Source organism: Martes martes, assembly GCF_963455335.1.
Source record: "Martes martes genome assembly, chromosome: 7".
Lineage (NCBI taxonomy): Eukaryota > Metazoa > Chordata > Mammalia > Carnivora > Mustelidae > Martes > Martes martes.
The window spans coordinates 71,245,185-71,269,598 of NC_137894.1; the positions used below are offsets into that span (position 1 = coordinate 71,245,185).

Consider the following 24,414-nt stretch of genomic DNA (forward strand, 5'->3'; position numbering starts at 1 on the left):
TCGTGGTATTGAGCCAGTCAAAAACTCAATTCCTAGAAGAACCTGGTGAAAACTGAATATAATGGGTTTCGTGGGTACTGAGACAACTAATGAGCACATAGTCACTCAGAAAAGATTGTCCCTCCTAACCCTCTGCTTCTTATCTCCAGCCTGTCATCATTACACTAAAATGACAACCCGTTGTGGCATTTCTTACTATTTTTCATGAGAAGCCAGAAAGCCAGAATATTTGGATATTATTATAAATTATCATATTATTTATGATACTATTATTATAAATCTCCTGGTTTGTAAATGTTGGCAATTAAGTTCTTTTTCCATCTTCCCCCATGAAGTACTGTGTAAATTAAACAGACTATACATACAGGGGAGCAGCTGGAACTTGTGCTCCAGATCTCTAAGACTTGGCAGTTTCTAGAAATTATAACTATGCATCTGAGCATGAAAGATCCACTGTTCTTTCCAAAAGACTAGGATGCTACTTGTAAGCACCCAGGCTGTTCATGGCTGGGTTCCAATGTGCTGTCTTTTCTTATGTAAGGACTTTGGTCAGTACCTGACTCACAAAATTATGGCTCTCATTTTAATCAGCAAGGAAGAATTTCTTCACTATAAAATCTTATTAAGGGAATTTGATTGCAAATTGAATGTAGTCCAGCACCTCTCCAAAGCTCATTTAAGATATTTGATATTTGAGAGAAAAAGCCTAAAACGGGCATGTTAACTATCCATTGACCTATCCTATTCCAAATTCTATCCCTGCACTCTCAGACCATCAGAATATAATGTCTTAGACTACATTATCTCAGTCAATCAATGATATGGCTTCTGAGCTATGACTCAATATCATGTTCTTTGATTTTATAGATGGCTGATATAACAAATTACCATATTAAAAGTGTCTTTTCAGAACTTTTGGAAAACTGGTTGGAGGTATAGTCTACCCTGTGATGGAATACTGCTTCATATTGGAATTCATGTGATAAATTCCAGGAAAAATAGTTCCAGGAAAGGATGTTTATCCTCACATTTGCATTTGTATATGATATCTTAGTGGGAAATAATTTCTCTTCTTTAGTTGCCAGGACAAACTTCAAAGACTACATTAAATGAAAATAAGAATCCTGGGTTTGTTTCTGAATTTTTGAAGTCCTTACTGACCCCTTTATTTTTCCATTAATGTTAACATTGGCTTTAGGTTTTAGGATAATCCAGTTGTAATAGTTTGCCTTATTCGAGTGATTTGATTCTGGGTGGCTGACATTTTTTGAAAAATGTATCTACTAAATTTTACATAATATTACTGCTTTTTTTCTTAATTTATGAATACAATTTTCTAAAAATAAAAATATTCCACCTCTATCATAGATTTTAGTGGGCATCTGCTTCCAAAAATAGCTGAAATTTGGGCCTGTATTTTTGACTCTAGGTGTATATTATTTGTGGTTTTAAATGCATATTGTAATTCTAGAATTCCTAGAAGTTTCACATTTGCTTATCATATATTTCTGAGGATCTGTTGGATGCCTTGCACTGACCTAAGCATTGAAAATATAATGGTGAGCAGGTTACACATATTCCTCTCCCATTATGGAGCTCACCGTCTCATGGGGAGCAGATGAGAAATCAGGCAATGACAATTACAGGGCAGTCAGTGTGGTGACAGAAGTACAGGGCAGGCCACCTATCCTATTTTGGGGAAAGAGAAAGGGCATCACAGAGAATATAATGTTCCATTTGAAACATGAAGGTCTCAGGCAAAGGTTGGGGGACAGGTTTTCAGGCAGGGGCTGTAGACTCCATGTAGCTGTCTTTTTCATTGTATCCTCAAAACCTTGCTCACTGCTTGGCTCATGAGAGGCACTCAGAAACTTTTAAATAAATAAATGAGTGATGGAATAGCATGTGTGAAGGATGAGAGCCAAGTGGGGACAGGGCCTTTAGAGAAACTGAAAGCGTTCGAAGTGGCTAAATTGTAGAGTTCAAGGTGGGTGGGAGTATACAAGGTGGGACTAGAGAGATAGACAGCAGCCAGGTAAAAATGATCCTTGGGAATCATTTAAATAGGATGTACTTTATTCTAGAGAAAAGGGAAGCCATGTGCACTTAAAGAATTTTTTTAAAAATTAAAATTTTAAAAATAATTAAATAAATCTTTTCCCTCTTCTTCATAAGAACTTGACCTTTGGTTAACTCTAGCTGGATTCCCTTAGCAACCTGAGAAAGGCAGAATGTTAACTACATCTCAAGGTGACATTACTAATGGTAAAAATGGACCCTCATTGGTAAATTGTATCTGGACCACAAGTTAATATACACAAACCACAGAAATGTTTGTCATCATAGCCTGAGTCTTTCTTGTGAGTGGACCTGGCAAGCCATGCCTAAGGAATTGTTGCCAGAGTTGTAAGGCTGTTCTGCAGGGTGACTCCCTCAGCTGAGCCACTGGACAGCCCTAAGGACCCTGGATGAGAAAGGCCCACTGCTGCCCTACAGACAGCTGTGGTTCCCAGTCTTTGTCCTTCTCAGTAGACAGGATGAGGTTTAGTATGTGGTCCTGTCTGAGTCTGAATGTCTGGTTGAGCCTAAAGAAGAAGGGGGTTACTGCACCCCTGGAGGGTGGTAGAAATGTCAATATAAACAGATTTGTGTTCACAGGATCACTTTAGCTATTGGAAGCAATTGCCTCTAGGACAGGTTACTCTAAGAATACATTAACCAAAATCAGTAACAGTCTTGCTGGAGTAAGATGGAAGCTTACAAGAAGGGGTGAAAGAGAAAAGCATGCTCCTTCCAAGTTTCATCTAGACCTGGAGGCTCTAAAGCCCATCAACTGGGACTTATAGGAATGCAAAGTGGTTTCCTTATCTTTTTGTGTGTGGCTCCTCTGCCACTTACTGGAGAATCATTGAACATGACTGGCAAATAAGAACAATGAGAGGGGAAAAGAAAATACCAAATGGCACCATTTTTTAAAAAATCAGCAAATACTACAAAGAGTTAGGTTTGAATATTGTTTCACTACTTACCTAGCTATATGATCTTAAGTAAGTCACTGGGACTCTCTAAATTGCAGGTTTCTGGGCAGAAAAACAAAGGGTTTAGATTCAGTGACCTACAAAAGAGCTTGATTTGAAGGTCCTGGGAATCTTAGTATTTGAGTACCACTCGTATACCATGTACTATACCAATCTCTAGCCCACCTCCTTCCCCCAATAAAGACATTGAAAATCAAGCAAATACCAAACGCCTGTAACAGAAAGATCAAGGAGTAGGGGCCAACAGCTGGAGACAGTCCTTAGTCTAGGATGGAAGTGAAGACTATTATTTTCTACACCCAAATTTCACCCTGTGTAGCATGAGGATTGCATCTGTAGCTGAAGAACTTTATTATGTGCTTTAGATTCCTCAAGTGGTGGGGGCTATGGTAGCTTCTGACAGGCCAATCTAAGCCGAGATTGCCCGAGCTAGCTGCCCAATGTCCCGAGTACTTATTGCAACATTTGTTTGTCGTAAAGCCTCAGTGACTGCCGAGGACTGGTAGAACGAATAGGAATCGTTAATAACTTCGTACTACGGTGCTCTTCAACCATCTTGAAGAAAGACATAAAAACCCCATAAAATTAAAGACTGACATCTAAAACAAAGTGATACGAAGTGAAAATAATTAATTTTACAAAGCGGGTCTCCAAAGGATCTAATCACTCCCATATCTGAAGGGGACACTAAAATGTACTGACATATGGTTATGTGACACTAAAAATGCAAGGGAAACCTTTGTTTTTACAAAAAGTTTCAAATTAGGAATTTTAGTGCAAAGCATTGCGTGTACTTCTAGGAAATCTCATCATGATCTCAGTGTAATAGCCATTTGTAAAAGAGCCCCGAACTGAGTCCCTGCCAGGGAGCATTATTGGAAAATGGCCGCGCGGACGACTTCCTGGAATTCGTCTCTGTGCAAGTCAGCAGCTTGTTTGGCACCAGCGGGGCACTACACCACGGCACAGGCAAGCATACGGGTGCCCTCTGAGGTGACACGGATTGTGATTTATACCTTGAATCTTGAAACAAGTCAGCTAGACAGCAGCGCCAGCTAGACAAATCACAAGATCAGCCTTCTTTCTCTTACTAAAATATACAACTAAAAGTGGCCGTTAAAAAAGAACAGAACGAGGGTCATGAGGCAGGTGTCTGCTGCATTGCCACGACCGACCGAACGTACCAGGCACAGGGTGTGAAGAAAGGACCACAGCCTCTCCTCAGGACCCAGACCAGTGGCTTCCCACCTGCATTCCATGGAACCTCAGCATTTCTCCGAGGGAATTACATCATCATCTGCTTCAAACTGTCTTTTAAAAATACTCTAAAGTACTCTAGCTATTGGGAAAGAACTGGGAATTTAAAAGGCAAATTTTTATACTAATTTTCAATAAACTTGGAAACTATAAACGCATTGATTTATGCTGCCAAGTAACTGTTTCTGCACTGAGCCAAGATTATTCTCTGTACTTATACTTCAATTTATAAATGGATCACCGATTAAGGAGGTTGTATGTGTGTTTTAGTGTTAGTAGTAGGCAGTTTTACTTGTAAAAATACATGAACAAGTGCTGTTGGAGTTCTATTCTGCTTACCACCGTGAACCATCATTTTTGCACTCTAGCGTATCCAAAGCAATACACTAAATGAGCTGGATGGTGAAACGAAATTTTATATGACTGTCATCCAACTGTCTTAATTTCAAATCTCATAATTCATTGAAATATCTTTGAACAAAGTGTTTAACTCTGTAATATGTAAATTATTATAAATTAAACTAATAAGATACAGTTTGTCTATTTGACTGATTGCTTCATTTTTACAAAAGGTCCAGATGCTTAGGAAGATTTGAAAACACAAATGTAGACCTTTCCTAAGAACAAAAAGAAACCAATCATGGATAAAAATCTTTACACATGTTCATACTTTACATATAAGATAGAAGTTATTGGTGAAGTTGGCTTTATTTTTCTAATATCTGGCAAATTTTCAAATATAGACAATTCCATACAAAGATAAAAGAAACTAATTTATTTTGTAGTGTAGAAACTATTTTGTAGTAACTTTCTGATTAAACAATTATGTATATGGGGAGAGCATAAATTTTTCTCTAGGATTCAAAAATGGAAAACTTTGCAACTTGTGTTTTAAAAAAGCACTTCATACTAGGAAAAAATCTGTGGGGGTTCACTTGACTTTTTCCATTTCTGACTTGATAAATGGAATTAATAATTTCGGATTACCACTACACATTAAAAGAATAGATTAACAACGTTAAACTTTATAATTATGGCTTATAAATTTGGGGAAATGAAGATTGGGAATGGAGAGGACAGGCAAATTGAGACTATATGCAAGACAACTAGGAAGGGAAACCTGCCAATTGTAATAAATAAGATGACTTAGGATGCCTTCACCCTCTTCATATAGTTCTAACTAGAGCATCTCAGTGCTTTATACCATTAGTCACTACTTAGCAGTTCCATTTCTACATTTTTTCCCAGTACCATTTATACTTATGATTTATGCCTACAGAGTAACTACAGAAGCCATACATCCCTTACATATAGATTCCAGAAGAAGACAGAACTCAGCTAAGTAAACTTGTAAATCCCATTCTGCATGGTGTCATTAGACACTTGGTTTTCCAGTAAAGCAGACTCCTGTAGCTTCACTTTTCACGTATGGACTTTGTCCAGGGCAGTGCTGCTTTCTTAAGTATATCATGGTGGAATCTTATCCTTTATAATGTTTTGGAGAAAGCCAAGGGTGGCGCCTGCACAATTTGATTTGGTGTAAAAATACGCACCAAATCTGATTTCTGTTACATTAAGGCGTTCTCTGACAAAATACACAGAACAAGAAATGAAGTGAATTGTGTTTTAGAAATATCTTGCAAGCTTGTTTCCCCGAATACCTGACCACTAATTTTAAAAAATGGATCAAAACCCACTTTAATTGAATATTTAATAGATGATTTAATGGTCAAGTTAAGATACATCTTAAATGCTAAATATAAAAATGATTTGTGTTTGCTTACTGGAAATATTTGTAATACAAGCGAACATATGTAATAAACTAATATTTAAAGCAAATTTACTATGGGAGAAATGAAATGACTATCTCCAATTTATAAACATACTACATTCATCAACCTATATTTTTGAATAATAGTTGGCTTTTATAATATGAATATCATAACAGTGTATTACCATTAACAGTAGAAATTATTTAACTCATTTCTAAAATTTGTGTAATACATTTTCCTTTAAAATGAGCCATTGGAAATATACAAATGGTAATATCCTCCCAGGGAAAGGCTTGAATTAAGCTAAAGGGAAACATATCAATTTCCATAAATAAATGATCTTACTCTTCCATGAATTCCATCTTCTACATGATGCCCCATGATGTAGTATGATTTATAGGAAAGAATCTAGGATTTGCAAATAGGAGCATGTGATCTGGTCCAAGGGCATTTTTTTATGAGTCATAACAACATAGCAAAAGTACTTAAGTCTGTCACGCCCTGATTTTCCACTCATTGAAATGGGCAAAGTTTCCCTTCATTTGATATTTGCAAAGAGAATTAAAAATACATGCCAAAGCCTTTTGAAAAAAAGTAAAGTGTTATTCAAGTATGAGAAAAGTCATGCTAATCGTTTGGAAAATAATCCACTTAATTTTTTTGTTTGTTTCTGAAAATAATGTTCAAATAGATACTCTGGGGGTTCCGAGATATCCGTTTATGCACAGTACATGTAAATAGACTTTAGCTAATTTGGGGAGCTTGAACTCTGTGAACCCCAAGAAAATTCTAGAAGCTCCTTTGCATCTTTCAGAATTACACAGACACATTATGGTATTTGAGTACTACTATTATTTGGAGATTCTTCTGACATCTTTACTATGGAAAAAAGAATGACTAAAAACTTTCCCTTGCAGTATGAGCAGAACAGACAGATGTTAACAGGCATGTTACTGATTGACACAGGTGAGGAGGCAAGGCTGTACCACGTTACAGGTATTTTGCTATTACCTTCTGAAACACTGTTTCCTACCGCAGGGGATGTCATGTAAGAAATAAATGATACTTCCCAATCTCAGCAGTTTGAAAGAAACATAAATCAATGGCGTAAGGGAAGCAGGTGATGTAATGACTTGACTTAAGTAGATGGCTTGAAGAGATGGATCACGACGCTTAACCTTTGAAATTACTCATTGGATATTAATATAAACACATGGAAAAGCACATTTCAAAGTTACCTTGCTTTGCTAAAATTCTACTCATTAAATCAGGAGTTCTTAAATGGTAAAGAGAAATAATATATCCTATTCCTGGAAACTGTCTAATAGCAAACACTTAATAAGTCTCGTCTAACTTAATGTTTCAGTTAAGGATGTTTGTAGAAAAGGAGGTCAATAATGTCTACATAAATCCACATACAAAAAAGAAAAAAAAAAAGGATGGTGAAACCCAAACTTGTCAATAAATGGTAATGATACAAATACATCCAAAGGAGATGAGAAATTGGACCAAATATTAATACATACAAGTTGAGAAAAAATTAAGAACCATCCAAGGAGGGTAGAGATTATGATAATGATCATATATAAAGGAAGATAAATAAATTCAAATTAGCAACAAAAACCATAGCAACTCAGGAGGTGTTACTAATGTGATCTCGACTCTGACAGGTCCTGATTGACATTTGGTGTTTGGTCTAAAAGCAGGGAGGCAAAATTTCTCTATGTAATATCAACACACCTTCCTTCTCCATGTGAGAAATGAACCACTACTCTTCCATCTAAATATCCTAGGTTCATAAAGAGGCAATTAAAAAAAAAAACTAAGAAAAGTAAGTTTTGCTTTACAAATAAAATACTAACCAGGTACTCTGTCAAAACTTGGACACAAGGGTTTCTTTCTCTCTGTTCTATTCACTCTCTACTTTGTGCTAAAATGTCTCACTTCTCCTCTTAAAATAATTCTTAATGGTTTCCTTTATCTTACAGGAAAAAATGCCCTTACCAGAACCTTTACATTCTAGGTGCATCCAGACTAGAGCATCCTCATTTCCTCTATCTTGCCCACACCAAATTCATCTCCATTTCCCGACCAGGCCACAGGAATCACTCTGTATCTGTCCTCACATTAATCCTCTTGCCCGAAATACCCTTCTCGCACCAAGCTCTTTCTCATTGGTATTACTTGCATCCTTCCAGAAGCAGATGTTAAGATGGAGTTAGAAGAGCAAAAGGTTTACTGGAGATTAACACTTGTGAAAGGAAGAAAAGAAAAAAAAAAAAAAAAAGAAAAGCAAAAGCACAATTGGGTAAGAACCTCTCTATTCATGATGCAGATCTAAGAAAGTCTCTCTTCGCCCAGTGGAAACTCCAGAGCAAAGAATGGCTGCTAGAGGAGGTCTGTATGGACTAAACAAGCTAGGCCCTTGTACCCACCACCACCTTGCTTCTTGTCCCAAGAAGAGTATAATCTCTGTTCTGATTTGGGGATAGGCCCTGGAGTTGCCAACAGCTGGAAGCTGTCAGCTAGCCACACTCCTCACAGCTGGGCAAGTAGACTTTTTAGGAGAGTGATGTAAGCAGTGCATCTCCCCATGTCTGCCACAATGCTGTTCTCCAAAGCGCATGTGAATGTCGACTCCTGTGCAAAACCTACAAAAAATCATCCTCAGGTGGCTCTCCATGTTTGCACAACAATGAGAACTTTAGTATCTGATACTGCGTTGTAATCTCATTATGTTTACAGGGCTCTGCCTTTTGAAAAGTAGAAACCACATGATATTCTGCTCAAATTCCTAATAGATAGCTTGGGAAACACAGCACCGATCATACAACATATTCAAAAGAGGCAGAATGAATTGACGAACGGAAGGATGGACCTACCAGTGGGATGATTGATGGATCCAATTGGTTATTCTCTACTCTGGTGCCGAGACACCAAGGGAAATATCTTGCATATATCAAGAGATATTATAAACACCTCAAAATGTAATTTCAATATACTTTAAGTACTAATTGTATGGGGAAGATACATAAAAAATTAGTATGTCCTAAGCCAAGGTTTTGGAATTATATTCCTACTCATTTAAATGAACCTATGTATCTCCTTTTAACCATTATTCTCATTCCCAGTTTTCACAATTTACAGTTTGGGGAAAGAGTTCATTTACTTCTTTTTTTTTTCTCTCCTAATTTTTAAGTAATCTCTATACCCAACATGGGGTCTGAATTTACAACCTCAAGATCAAGAGTCACATGCTCCATCAACTGAGACAGCCAGGTTCCCCTAGTTTACCTTATTTTTAAATTCTGAGATAAACGGTGTTTATTTTGTACTGTGAAATAATTTCAATGGAAATTTTTGGATTTTTCTTTGATGACTTCCTTGGAGAATGCTTAGTAGCTCAGTAACACACATTCTTCATTTAATCAGTCAACAAATTGACTCTATGCCAGGCCCAGAGCCAAGCTTGGAGGACACACAGATAAAAGTGAAAGAATTGGACAAGAAGCTTTTTTTTCTAATGGAGCAGACAGAACTGCAATCAGATGATTTACGACAGAGACTGAGAAGTGCTGTGACTGAAGTATAAACGACATGGATGGAGGACAAAGGAAGGAACAAACATGAGGGATCCAAGAAAGGAACATCTTTAATTAGTTGAGGGTTACTTATTTGGTTTTATCTCTCTGTGCACTTTATAAGAGGGGAAGGACAGAAACAAGGAAGGCCTCAGAATATCTAAGACTCCCTTTCAGAAGGCAGTGGATCTCAGCAGGATTGGATTCCCCTAGGGGAAGGCTTTGGAAATTGTTGAGTCAAGGAACATCTGGTTTCCGTGCTGACTCTGAAGATACTGGCATTTAGTGGGAAGGGACCAGAAATGCCTGGGTGGCTCAGTTGGTTAAGCGGCTGCCTTCGGCTCAGGTCATGATCCCAGCGTCCTGGGATCGAGTCCCACATCGGGCTCCTTGCTCTGCAGGGAGCCTGCTTCTCCCTCTGCCACTCTGTCTGCCTGTGCTCGCTCACGCTCTCTCTCTCTGAGACAAATAAATAAATAAAATCTTAAAAAAAAAAAAAAAAAAAAAAAGAAATGCCAGAAGTCTTGCCATGCTCAGGACAGTCCTTCACCATGAAAAATTATCCCGACATTTCGCATGGTTTCCACATATTCCACTGGACATTCATGAAACTAAAGCCCTGTTTATAATTTCCCGAGCCCAGAATCTTAACTTTATTTTACACATAGAGATCTTCAAAGTTTTTAATACACCCTGAATTTTCTAGGATGACCACTAACCCTGTATATCAAACAATGGACAAATCTGGCTGCTGTCGTTGTCGATATCTTTGCTGTTAAAATCCATTCAGACCCCCATGTCACTGACAACACTACCACACATATGTTCCTGAGTAGGACTGATGTTCCTGCACAGACATGAAAAATCCATGTTCACCTATAATAGGTAAAAGAGGGGGAAAAAAGGTAACAACTCTTCTTTCATTTCTTGTAGCTTATCCTCACAGGTTGAAAGCGAAGTACTCTGACTTCCTGTTGTTGTTGCCTTCAAACATCTGTCAGCATTAATTTTTCCAGGGGCTTTCTAGACAGATAAATTATTCCTTAACTAAATAGATAAACTTGAAGAAATGCCTCTGAATTAACACTTGAGAAAAAAAAAATCAGCCCCATAATGATCTTTTTCATTCTCTTCCTACCTACAGACTATTTACATATTATTTAGCATTTCTTCCATTCTGCCTAGACTAGTTCTTTAATACATGTCTGTCACTGTCATTTATCATTCATCTGCTCACTCAGGCAACAAACATTTAATGAGCACCCACCATGACCCACGTGGTACATTAGCAGCTTGGCACACAAGATTAATAAGTTCCAACTTTTGCCCTCAAGGAGTTCAGAGAGGTGGGAAAGAAAGGCAAATAACAAACAATTAGAGTGCCAGATGATATACAATATTTTAGAAGGATATACAAGAAGTATAAAAAGGCAATGTAATTGAAAATTTCAGTATTTTCCATTGAAAATGGAAAATATTCCATTATTAAGTGCTTAATAAGAGATGTTTTAAAATTATTCAAGTTGTTCCAAGACTGAAAATTGGGCAGATACATTGATGAGTTAAAATGGAAAAATAAGTGGGGGAGGAGGATAGAGAGAGGGTAGTTGGGTTATGGACATTGGGGAGGGTATGTACTATGGTGAGTGCTGGGAAGTGTGTAAGCCTGACAATTCACAGACCTGTACCCCTGGGGCTAATAATACATTATATGTTAATAAAAAATAAATTTTTTTTTTTAAAGTATAGGTCTAGGGGCACCTGGGTGGCTCAGTGGGTTAAGCCTCTGCCTTCAGCCCAGGTCATGATCTCGGGGTCCTGGGATTGAGCCCCGCATTGGGCTCTCTGCTCAGCAGGGAGCTTGCTTCCTCCTCTCTGCCTACCTATGATCTCTCTCTCTCTCTCTGTGTCAAATAAATTTAAAAAAAAATCTTTAAAAAAATAGAGGTCCAAAAAAAAAAAAAAGGAAAAATAAGGCTCCTGCCAGCAAAGTGAATGACATTCTACCACTGAGCTATACCCCCTAAAGTAAATGACATTCTGATTGAATGGGATATTCCAAAGGCATGAAGAGAAGAATGGTTAATTTTTTCTTCAACCACCATTCTCTAGCAAGATTGCCTTGGCATGTGCCAGATACCATGCTATATGCTGAGAATACAAGGCTGACTAAATCCCTGTTTTGTTTTGTTTTTGTTTTGTTTTGTTTTGATCTCAAAGAACTTAGTAGTACCATTTTTTTTCTCCCCAGAACTAGGGATGCATATCCATATTGGGTGTAGTGGGATTGGATTTGATGGAGAAACTCATATAACACCACATCCCAGGGATGAAATCAATAGGGAGGAGGCTGACCCAGCTCAACAGGTTGTAAAAAGGGCTCCCATTTAGCAGCAAAGGGCGCTGGCTCCAAGAGAACAGGAGTGAGCCAGAAGTCCCAAGAGAGGCAGGCAAGTCGGAACCCAGGGTATGAATCCAAATATAGAGGAAATAGTGTTTGAGGCAGTTCCTTAAATCCTCCCATGGAGAAGCTGTAGCAGAATGAGGAACAAACCAACACGTTTCAGGTGAGGCTTGGGGCCCTCTACAAACATCAGACTGAAATCAGATTATGACAAAATGAGTAGTGGAGAGTCAAGCAATCAACCAGCAGGGAAGAGAAGCGTTCAGAGTGGTTACAAATTAGATTCGTTCATGTGTCTATTTTTAATTTCTTGTGAGCCACAATTTCAGTGGGTATTCAAGACTATATATATCCAGCTGCTAAAGAAATGCAATCAGCTGATTTTCCTTGTCTCCTCTTTCTCTTACTAATTAGGAGTTGGCTGAATCTTTAGTACAAGCTATCCCGCGGTCCATCCATTCATCCATCCACTCAATAAACACTTATTACCAGCTACTAGGTAAAGCACCATCCTAGGGGATGGGAGGAAAAAGATAAATAGACCCGACCCCTGTCCTTGAGGGGGTCAGTGTTGGCAGGCCAGTCTGAGCTTGGGAGAACAATAGTACAAAACACATCGATTTCAGGGACAGAATCTAGATCACTTTTTCTTTGTCAATAAATTTAAATGGGTATGCAGACAATAATCAATAAAGTGGTGCCTGCAAAACTGTTACCAAGGAAATATTTAACTCAATTCCTTGATGCTACTGTCTGTGTGCAATTGGTCCAGGTTGGCATTCTGATTGCTCATGAGGAAAAAAGACAATGAAATACTCTAGTTCATATGCCAAGATGAAAAGCATCAATCTCAATCTCCGTGAAAGATGAAACTACTTTTGGAAAAAGAACAGTGAACTCTATCAGTCTTTCTAAGGCAATGCAATCTTGAGGATGATACAGAGAGGGCAGAAGCAGTGGAGAAGTTCACAAGAATTTATACGGGGGAAAGGGAAATGATGAAATTTCTCCATCAATTTTATAGGAAGCTAAAAATAATACAAGACATACAGTCCACCCAAATGACAACTGTGTTTTTTGAAAGGTATGTAATGTATTCTAGGTGCTAGATCATTGATTTGCTTATCATAAATAAATTCATCTTCATCTAACATACGAATGCCTTGATATTTACATAAGATTGTCTAAGTATGTAATTCAAATTAATCTGTAAAAATGAAATTCTGTATTTCCTCTTCTCTTCTCCCCTAACTGCCAACTTCTACCCCTTTCAACTTATATGTATATGCCAAATCTCCTTCTCCTTCTTCTTCTTCTTTTTTTTTTTTTTTTTTAAGATTTTACTTTTAGGTAAAATCTTCACCCAAGATGGGGCTCAAACTCCCAACCATGAGATCAAGAGTCACTGACTGAGCCAGACAGGGGCCCCTGTCTATGCGAAATCTTTTTATTTCTAGCATTTACCAGCTGGCATTTCTAGTTCCCAGGTGTAAAACCTTCTGTTTTTTTAACCACTAAAACTTATATTTATATAAATTTATATTACAAATAAAAGTCTTTAGTATTAAGTACATCGTAGTGGAATAACTTATAGTGACACTCCAAAGGTTAGTAGAACTTAGTTATTTGATATTTGCTGATTAACTTTTTCATAAGAATCTTTTCTCCATTGTTTTGCCAAATATCTGGATCTTTGCTGCCTTGTGACTCCCAACCTGTGTAATGTCTGTCTCTGTAACTGTCACACAGGAAGCACTTGGTAAATATTTGCCAAATTTACAGACAATGAGGGAGAATTGTGGTTAACTGGGAGGCAATGCCAACTAGGGATAAAGAACACAAATTCTGAAGCTAGACCTGTTTTTGACTCCTGGTTCTGCTGTTTGTTGGTATGGAGATCTTGGGCAAGGTACTTAACTTCTTTATATCTATTTTCCCATCAGGGAAATGGGTATAAGAATACTACCTATCCCCATGGAATTGTTGTCTTGGTCAAATAATTTGAGGTATGTGAAGCACTTAGAACATACTAAGCCTCGGAGAAATAAGTCAGTCGGAGAAAGACAACTATCATATGATCTCCCTGATATGAGGAAGTGGAGATGCAACATGAGAGGTTTGGGGGGTAGGAAAAGAATAAATGAAAGAAGATGGGATCAGGAGGGAGACAAACCATAGGAGACTCTTAATCTCACAAAACAAACTGAGGGCTGCCACGGGGAGAGGGTAGGGAGAGGGTGGTGGGGTTATGGACATTGGGGACGGTATGTGAGATGGTGAATGCTGTGAAGTGTGTAAACCCGGTGATTCACAGACCTGTACCCTGGGGCTAATAATACATTGTATGTTAATTAAAAAATTAAAAAAAAAAAAAAGAACATACTAAGCTTGAGGCACCTGGGTGGCTGGCTCAGTCAGTTAAGCGTCTAGCTTCCACTCAGGTCATGATCTCAGGGTAGTGGGACTGAACCCTGCTTGGCAGGAGTCTGCCTGCCCCTCTGCCCCTCCCCCCTCTCACGCAGGCGCGGTCGCGCACGCGCGCGCTCTCTCTGTCTCTCAAATAAAAAAGTAAAATCTTTAAGGAAAAAAACATACTAAGCCATATCAGTTTAAACTGTTTTCTTGTTGTTATTATTATTGTCCTTATTCTGGAAGGCTGAGGCTTAGGAAAGGAAGGCATTGGAGCAATGAGATTCAAAGAGGACGCAGATGTTTTCTAGAGAAGAAATTAAGGGCCTATGGGTTTCTGTCTAATGTCCAGTTTCCTCATTCATACATGTATTTATCAGATGATTCTTGGGAGGAAGAAAAAGCATAAGTGTCTTTAGTACTCCCAGCAAACAGTTACCTTTTCCCACTTCAACTTTTTGCTTGGCTAAATCATGTCCATCTTTCAGGTCTTGGATTAGGCATGTTTTTTTCTAAGAAGACTTTATGACCTCAAAGACTGGCTCAGGTGCCTCTTTGATGTGCTCCTGCAGCCTCTTCTGTGGCATCTGACACACTTCATGGTTACCCCGATGCTAGTTTGGAGATTTCCGATTCATTCCCCGTGGCACCCCCAACTCTTAGACCAGTACATAAAGGCTGAGGAGTAGTATAGAGGAGAGATGCATAAAGATTTATCCAAAGTCTTGGAGAAAGTACAGTGTGCCATGGACAATATCAAGTTACCCACCCTGAATAACCGAAAGCTTATCACATCTGTCCTCCTAGCTTAATCCACCTAAGAGCTATTGTTGGGATACTTTCTTGCAGAAAATAACAGGAAGGTTCTCTGAAACGTGTATTTTTTTTTTTTAAAGATTTTATTTATTTATTTGTCAGAGAGAGTGAGCACAGGCAGACAGAGAGGCAGGCAGAGGCAGAGGGAGAAGCAGGCTCCCTGCTGAGCAAGGAGGACGGTATGGGACTCGATCCCAGGACCCTGGGATCATGACCTGAGCCGAAGGCAGCTGCTTAACCAACTGAGCCACCCAGGCGTCCCTGAAACATGTATTTTATTAGTATACCAACATGAGGCCCATTATAAAATATATAGAAAAATAGAAATTTCAAAAAAAAAGTCCTTAATACACACACACGCACCCCTCCTAATGTAACTTAAGATAAGTTTGGCAATGCTTTTTACATCTTATTTGCTTAAGCTTGCATTGCCAGTATTATCTTCAATCCATGGTTTCTTGGCAAAAAATCCTAGTCCATTTTCTGAGGATTAGTTAAAATTAGAAATGAAAATCTGTAGGTCATCTAGGCAGGGACACTTAAAACTGAACACAGCAGGGACAGCCTTCTGTAAGATGGGTTTTCCACTCTTCCTTTGGCATTCCTGGAATATTATACGTGAGTGACATTGCACTACCCGACATAGGAATCAAGTCAGGGTACCAGAGTCGACCCAGGTATCAAATATCTTTTGTTTGAAAAAACAGAAGTATAGATTTTCATTATCTTATTCATCCATATCTAATCAATCAGCAAATACTGTAAGTTACACCTTCAAAATACATTCAGAATCTGATCACTTCATCCAAAGCACCATATCTGTCCCAAGCTGCCATCATCTGAGTTAGCATAATGGCTTCCCAACTGATCTCCTTGTGTCTACCCTTGGCCTCTGAACAGTAGGCAACATATCCCACTAAAATATGTGCCTGCTGTTTGCACAAATGATTTTCTATCTTGCTCAGAGAGAAGCCTAAGACCTTGCTATGACACTCAAGGCTTTCAATGATGTGTCTCCTACTCCTTTCCTGCTTCCACAAAGAGGAATGCATTGGCCTTCTCATTTAACCTGGAGAGCTCACAGAGGGTAGAAGATGCACTTACTATAAATAAATATAATCAAGAAAGTTTCCCTCCGAGGTAGTCAACTGTTTCAAAGCCTTTCCACAACTAGACAGATTTCCTTCCGAGAAATTCAACAGGCAATGGAAGCCTGTCCCAATGCAGTCCTTCTGCCAATGGGCACCAAGACCAGAAAACTTTTCTGTTGAGTGAATGTTTATTTCCCTTATTTACCACAAATGCATGGTTTTACTTAAACAAAGAGCACATTTTCATTATTGAATTTTGTAGATAAGTCTTTGAAAATGATGCATGTAATAAAGATTATTTGCAATACCCACATCTGATGCATCATCTTCACAACTACACAGTTTAACGTGAATTTAAATTCAGCCAATAATTTCAAAGTGACAGTTTTATCTACAAAGCCTCCAGTTCTATTTCAACCAATTTATTTAATGGAACAATTTAGAGCACTTGTTTAAAATGATCCAAATAACATTCAAAAAAAAAATAAAGGGAAATAACTTTCAAATGCATATTAATAACAGAAACCACTGCTGATTTTTAAAGCAATGACTCTTAGCTTCAAATGTGAATGTTAATTCTACAATTTCTTATTAAAGAGATGAAGGAAGAGAGCAATGTAACTGTTATAAAAATCAGCACTCTGCCGTAAAATACCAATACACAGATATTAAGACCTCAAATAAAATACATGCTGTGAAATGTAACAGGTGAAAACCCTGAAAATAAATAAGATAAAAAATTATAAAGTTCAAACACACATTATACTTCTTTTCTCACTTCACTTGATTTCCTTCCATTGCTTTCTAAATGCATCTCATGTTCAAATAGTTGAAGAAACCTGGTGATTTTCTTTATTATAAGGGCGGAGATGGCAATGATTGAACACTCTGCATTTTCTTTGGTAATAGAAAGTATGATTTATGAGAGGAGAATAAAAATCTAAGAAAACCACTCGATAAATTATTCAATTTTCAGATCATGCTGATTTAGAGCAAATTTCCTCCATGCTGCCACTATGGAAAATGCAGTTTACTGGATTAGAACACAGTGTTTAAGAGAATATCTGGGTTTGCCTCCCTGTTTTTATTAATTTTGCAACTCTAGACAAAGCATGTCAACTCTTTCAAGTCCCACGTCATTTATTTTTGAAAAATGGGACAATGCTATATGTGGGCTAATTGAACATAATAAAAAAAAAAATAGAAAGCAAAAACAAAACTATAAAACACTATGACCCATATGCAATAGGTAATAATAAATAATAAAAGAAAAAAATAATGGAAACAATGCCTCAAAGTACAAGATAGACACACTAGTGACACTGAAGATAGCTGGCACAAGGATAGACTTTTTAAAAAAATACTGTTTATTGGGGTGCCTGGGTGGCTCAGTGGGTTAAAGCCTCTACCTTTGACTCTGGTCATGATCCCAGGGTCCTGGGATTGAGTCCCACATTGGGCTCTCTGCTCAGCAGGGAGCCTGCTTCCTCCTCCTCTCTCTCTCTCTCTCTCTCTCTCTCTCTCTGCCTACCTCTCTGCTTCCTCCTCTCTCTCTCTCTCTCTCTCTCTCTCTGCCTACCTATCTGCCTACTTGTGTTCTCTGTCAAGTAAATTAAAAAAAAAATACTGTTTATTTTAATGTGTCTGAGAAAGTATGTCAAAAAGTGTACAGAGGCAATTTCTCAGGATAAGCCTAGGTACCACTATGGGAATCTCTTTTTCAGAAAGTAGTTCTTTTCAGTGTTCCTCTGAAACTTCATTTCCGTAAACATGGACATTTAAAAAGCTAAAATAGTTTACACAAATGACTCAAATGTTGGGAAGAGAGTCAGGGTTTATGTGAATTATATGAGAATTAAAGGAAAAAGTGAGAAAACATTCATAAAATATTTAGTATAGTGTTGGAGTGTATTAAGAGTACAATAATTGTAGTTACTATTTTTCCTTATAACCTATTATTGCCATATTACTATAATGCTAATAAACCAAATATACTCCACTCTGGCATTAAAGAAGCTTATGAGTATCCATACATAATAAAGCCACCATCTGTTACTTTCCAAAAGATTTACAAATAAGATGTCTTAGTTAAGAAACTAAGACACCAAGGGGCACCTGGGTGCCTCAGTGGGTTAAGCTTCCAACTTTTGATTTTGGGTCAGGTCATGATCTCAGGCTCACTGGGCTTGTGATTCTCTCTCCCTCTGCCCCTCCCCTACCCTTACCATCCTCCCCCCAAACCCATGTGGCAAGAGCCCACTCTTGGGCTCTCCCTCGAATGAATAAATAAATACAATCTTAAAAAAAAAAAAGACACTAGGAAATCAAGAAAAAATAAAAGAAATTAGAGGGGAAAAAGGTGAAGGGGTGCTCACAGAGGACAAATGAACAAGGACCTGAAAATAAAAGAACATAAACCATTTATCATAAGAATATTTGGCAATAGGTTGAAGTGACACTGGATCTAAGTAAATCTGCCTATAAAGTTTGAGGAATAATCACACCTGGTGAATAGTATCTCTACCATCCCCTTAACTTTTGAATCAGGACATGTGAAATAAATAAAATGGCTTTTTGCTTATTTTTTTCAAATCCAATAAGTAATGCAGTACATTCCACTTAATAAAGGTCCAAAACTTTTCCTGTAATTTTATTAAGTTTCTCTGAATAGTTCAAAAAATAATTTTTGTTTGTTTGGCTTTTTTGCTTTTTTCCAAAAAGAAAGAAAGAAAGACAACATTAATTTCCAGCATAATATTTCTTGGGAATTTTCCTTTTCAATGCACCTTATGTGTTTCCACTTAATTGTAATTGTAGTTAGAATTTTCCTACAGGCAGTATGTCCCATGAAAATATGTGTCAGCATTTTGTGAACACTTCATTTCTTTTAAATAAAATATTCTAAATTGTATCCACTAATATATAAAGTGACTTTAATATTTTTGTATTCTAACTGTTGTCACAAATTAACCCTATTTTTTTTAACATTGGCAAAGGACCATTCAGTAATGATCTGAAGATAGTTAATATCTAACTTAAAAATCCAGATGTCTTTAGTTATAGTAAGACCAAATTCCAGAGTATATTTCTTTTACCCACGAATTATTTGGGAACAGAACAAGGCTCAGTCTGGTGAAACTTCAAATAATGGATAAGCCATGTGATAGCAAAAGTTATCAAAAGTTTCACCATGATAACCCGCCATGAATTTCTCACCCAGAAAAGAAGGCTATGGGCCAAAGGATAAGGTAGACACTCAAGCTTAGGGATAAAGCATATAAATGCCACCTAATGACAGTTACACATGATGAATGACACTAGCTGTCTTTGGGGAGCTGGAAGAATCATATTAATGACACTACCAGTGCCTCACCGAATGAATCAAGAACCCACATGCACTCTCTGAAAATTAATTTAAAAAGGAATTTTTCTCTTCTTGCTTGAAAGGTGTAATACAACTACAATTATGTGATATGATCAAAAAGGAGCTCCTTCAGGCGGTTGAATTTACCAGATAATTAAAGCTAATTTCTGGACAACAGACAAACAAATGACTTGAAATTGCCATTAAGCTTTATCAAATTGCTTATTGAATTTATCATCTTCAGTGATTGTCTTGGCATTAGGAAATATTCTAACTACTTTGATCTTTGGCCTTCACCGATGAAGCCTTTCCCTGCAACGTATCCTCTCTCACTACATAATATTGTCCAATAAGTGATCTTATAAAAACAGCAAGAAATAAATATAATAGATCTTTAAGAATGACCTCTGTTCTAGGATTTAACGTTTTAAATATAGCAACATTTTTCTGAGTCCCAAATAAGAAAAAAGAAAATCTCTTTCTGAGAGCTGAAAGAAATACCTAATAATTTTTCACAGCCTGGAACATGTAAATTTGTAACATGTTTCTCTGAGGAAAATATATATTTAATCATAAAGTAACTTGTTCATCAAAAGCTTCCTAGTCAGGCTGAATATCAAATTGGTACTTACTCCTTTTTATTTTTTAAGTCACAGCTAATGGGTTGAAAAATCAGATAACATTTTATAGCAGAAATTGAGATTCACCTGCTAGCCATGAACCATAAACATTATCATTATGAAGTTACAATGATAAAATTTTATTTGTTATAAAATCAAGTGGTCCACCTATAAATCAGTTTAGTTTTAGTCTCTACTACATTTCTTATTTTTAGGAGAGAAAAAAAAAAAAATCCAGCACATGGCTATTACCAAGGTATCAAGTGGAAACAAATTTAGGATCCATCATTATCAAGATATTCTTAAAATATCTCATTAAGCTATTACTGTTAATCCTGTTTTCATTTTTTTTTTTTAAGATTTTATTTATTTGACAGAAAAAGAGACAGTGAGAGAGGAAACACAAGCAGGGGGAGTGAGAGAGGGAGAAGCAGGCTTCTGCAGAGCAGGGAGTCTGACTTGGGGCTCGATCCTGGGACCCTGGGATCATGACCTGAGCCAAAGGCAGATGCTTAACCGACTAAGCCACCCAGGCGCCCCAATCTTGTTTTCATTTGTAAACAATACAGATTTTTGTTCTAGAAAAAATATTCATTGATTATAATAGAACTTAGAAGGTTTATCAGAAACTTGAGAATTAGAAGAAATTGATAGCCGAATAGGTCAGAAACAGGGCCTTGGCTCAGTTATTGCAGAAATGATATATTGTGAACTCATATTCTGAACGCACTGTAAGTAGTAGAAAAAGTTCTGATGAAAGTGCATGTCAATAAATTTTGTACTTACTTTGCAGAGGCCAGGAGTCTGTAGTACACTGTAACTCTATCTCCTCCCCCCTGGTCCTTTCTGTCTTCTGCAGGATCTGCCTCATCTCACAGTGAACGTCCTCTGTCATGGACACTGGTTGACTGTTGACTGGTGTTTTAATCAACGTCTTCATATGCTGTTGAACTTCCGCCAAAAGAACAGCTTGTATTGCTTCAGTTACCTATAAAGATTTTTTTTCGTCATTTTGGCGGGGGGGGGGAGGATTATTACAAATGCTTGGGGTCTTCCATCAAGTTGAGAGCCTGGAATTTTGACTTAAATAGGTTTCACATAAAGTGTACCACTCCCATCCACTAGAATTAGCATCTGAAACAATTGAAATGCAGATACTGAGCACTGGAACCCAGACCAACACACTGTTCTTCTGCTAACACAAGAGATTCAAAAAGGAAAGTTGGAAGGAGTTCTCAATTCTTTTGCCTAAGGTACTTTCATTTCCACCAGAAGATAAAGAAAATGAATTTGAAGATATCATATTGTTTCTAAGGACAAGTTTAGCTCCTCAAATAATGTCGAGCTTGAAAGCACTATTTTGCTAAAAACACTTGATTAAAACTCAGGTTTAATACAGAAAGCTGAAGACAAGACTTTAACAATAAATCTCACTAAATTGTGTGTATGTCGGGGCACCTGGGTGGCTCAATGGGTTAAAGCCTCTGCCTTCGGCTCGGCTCAGGTCATGATCCCCGCATCTTGGGGTTGAGCTCCACATCAGACTCTCTGCTCTGCGGGGAGCCTGCTCCTCCCCGCCCCCTTGCCTTTCTGCCTACTTGTGATCTCTGTCTGTCAAATAAATAAAAAAATATATATATTTAAAAAAATAAATTGTGTATATGTGTACACGGTTTTACACAGTTTAAAAATATTGCAAAGCTTGACTTCCAATTATTGTACATATTCAGTCAAGGATCTGTGATTGGGTCGAGGGGGAAGGGAATGCTTGTCATAGACATCTAATCCAATATTTTCATTTTTTTAAATGAAGAAGCTGGGACAGGACATCCCACAGATATGGTGAACAGGGCTTCCGACCACTGATTCTATGTCCTTTGTAGTATATGTCCTCCCAAGTTTCTATATCCTTATCCCTTAGTAAAATCAGTGACAATGTACCTTAGTCTCTTCCTAGCTCATTGACATATTTGTCACTAATATTATAAGAGTAAATAATATGAGTATCATCAAAAAAATAAGAGGAAGCAGAAATAACTGAATAAAACATATTAACCATAATGAGTAGGATACTCAGTCACAAAACTTAAAAGCGAATACTGAATGGCATTCACTCAATTAGAAACAAACTCAAACCCACACTTTGTGCTCAGTGTGAAATCAATACTCAGCACGGCTCCAATCCACAGGCAGATGGTACATCTTATAAGTATGTAATAATGCTATCACAATATCTGGTATACAGTGGGTACTAAATAAATGCTAATGGAATTGAAATAGATTCTGTACTTAAAAAATAAAAAGTGTAGAAAGTAGAATTTATTGATAATTTCTGACTATCAATACTTTAATCTCTTTAGTATATAAATACAGTAGATAAATTTTGCGATAGCTAGTAGAGATAGAACTTTCCCCAACAAAATATAAAATTTTTAGACAATATATTATATAACTTTTTGAATTTAATAATGAGCTAGAATTGAAAGCACTGCAGCTGTAAAGCTGTCTCCCAAATGCATAGAAATAATTTTCTTTGAAAAGACAGATGTGCAAAGCATTACACTCTTATGAGGGAATGTGCAGAGATTTAAGTGAAGATTTACAAATCCATTGGCTGGAAAGAGACGGCCACAAATCTGGGCCATGTACTTATTACCAGCAGTATTACTATGCCATAGGCAAGCTAAAAATTTTAATGGTTTTCTACTAAAACTTTGACATAGCAAAGTTCTATAAAATAGCACAGAGCGTTACGAAGACTCATGAGAGCCCCTGTGGACTGCTTGTGGTTCCAATGTCCAGAATTTCCAGAAGAAAAGTATTTTCTCAACACTTGGTCCACACTGACTTTTCACATCTTTGCAGCATCTCCCGGGAAAGCAATACTTGTCCCTGGAGGCCTGGATGTCATGACTTCACCCACTGGTGTTAGATTATAAAATCCAGGGAATTTTAATGAAGCTTCAGAAACATGCAAATTAGCAACCCCAAAACCTTACTGTTGCTTTTTCAGCATTTATTTCTCTGTGGGGCATATTGCATGCATTAGAGGCAAAAGAGGCAATCCCCGAAATCATTCATCTGCAAAATTAACACATTCTTATCCCCACCCCTCTTCACTTTGTGAGGTAGGATTTTGCTAGTTGACAGAAACATTCCACTACCACCTAAAACACATTAAGAAGTAGATTCAGCTTAACATGATTTGACTAACTGCTTAAATGAACAGCTTTATAAGGAATTTGAGGATTGGTTAACGAAGCATTTAAATGCAAGAGGCTCTGTTGCTCCCAGAGGACCCAGGAATTTTCATTCCCATTTTACAAGTGAGGAAAAGAATCAACGAGCTACACCTATCTTCCAGAGTTATGCATCCGGTTAGCGGCAGAGACGAGAGGAGAACTTTGATGCTTGGACTTCTATAAAGTGAGTAATAAATGCTCTGGTCACATTTGTCGTCCTGCCAGACTTTTACACAAGGTCATAGAATCATAGAACCTTAAAGGTCCATTAGTCCAAACATGTCCAAATCACATTAAAATTTATTTGAAGGCCAAATGAACAACTGCAAAAGACCTTTAGTTAGAGCAATTCAGGATAAATTTTCTGTTGAATTCTTTTCCTTCAGGATTTTTTTCCCCTTGGTGAGGAATTCTTAGGCTACTGGGGGAAAAAAATCTTGCCTTTGATAGAGACTCTTAGGATGTTTGCTAACACGCTGGTAAAAATAAAAATGTACTAATGTTTATTTGATTGTCCCGGAGGCTTTTGCATAGCTAGTCATTCATTTGTTAAATATTTATTGACAGGCTGCCATGATTACTACTCTTCTGGGCATTGGTGATTGAGGGGTGAGTGAGACGGACTGAGTCCCTGCTCTCAGCAAGCTTCAACGACAGCAAGAAGACAGAAGATAAGCAAGCAAAAAAAGCAAATGCTATTATTTCCATTAAAAGCAACAGCAACAAAGAAAATAAAACTGGGTAATGCCATAGTGACTGGAGGCATGGAGTGGTGACAACAGGAGGTGGGTAATCAGGGAAGACTTCTTGGAGGAGTTGA

The 24,414-nt window shown here is 37.5% G+C and overlaps 1 protein-coding gene across 1 annotated transcript in view; it reads right to left on the bottom strand.

The window, feature by feature from the left end:
• The window catches only part of WDR72 (WD repeat domain 72), a gene marked incomplete at both ends in the record, with an annotated part of 184,693 nt that overhangs the window by 58,143 nt on the left and 102,136 nt on the right, over positions 1–24,414 (bottom strand). The window contains one exon of the mRNA XM_080809238.1: positions 21,139–21,340. Coding sequence (XP_080665364.1) covers positions 21,139–21,340 — 202 coding nt within the window. The remainder of the gene's footprint in view (positions 1–21,138; positions 21,341–24,414) is intronic.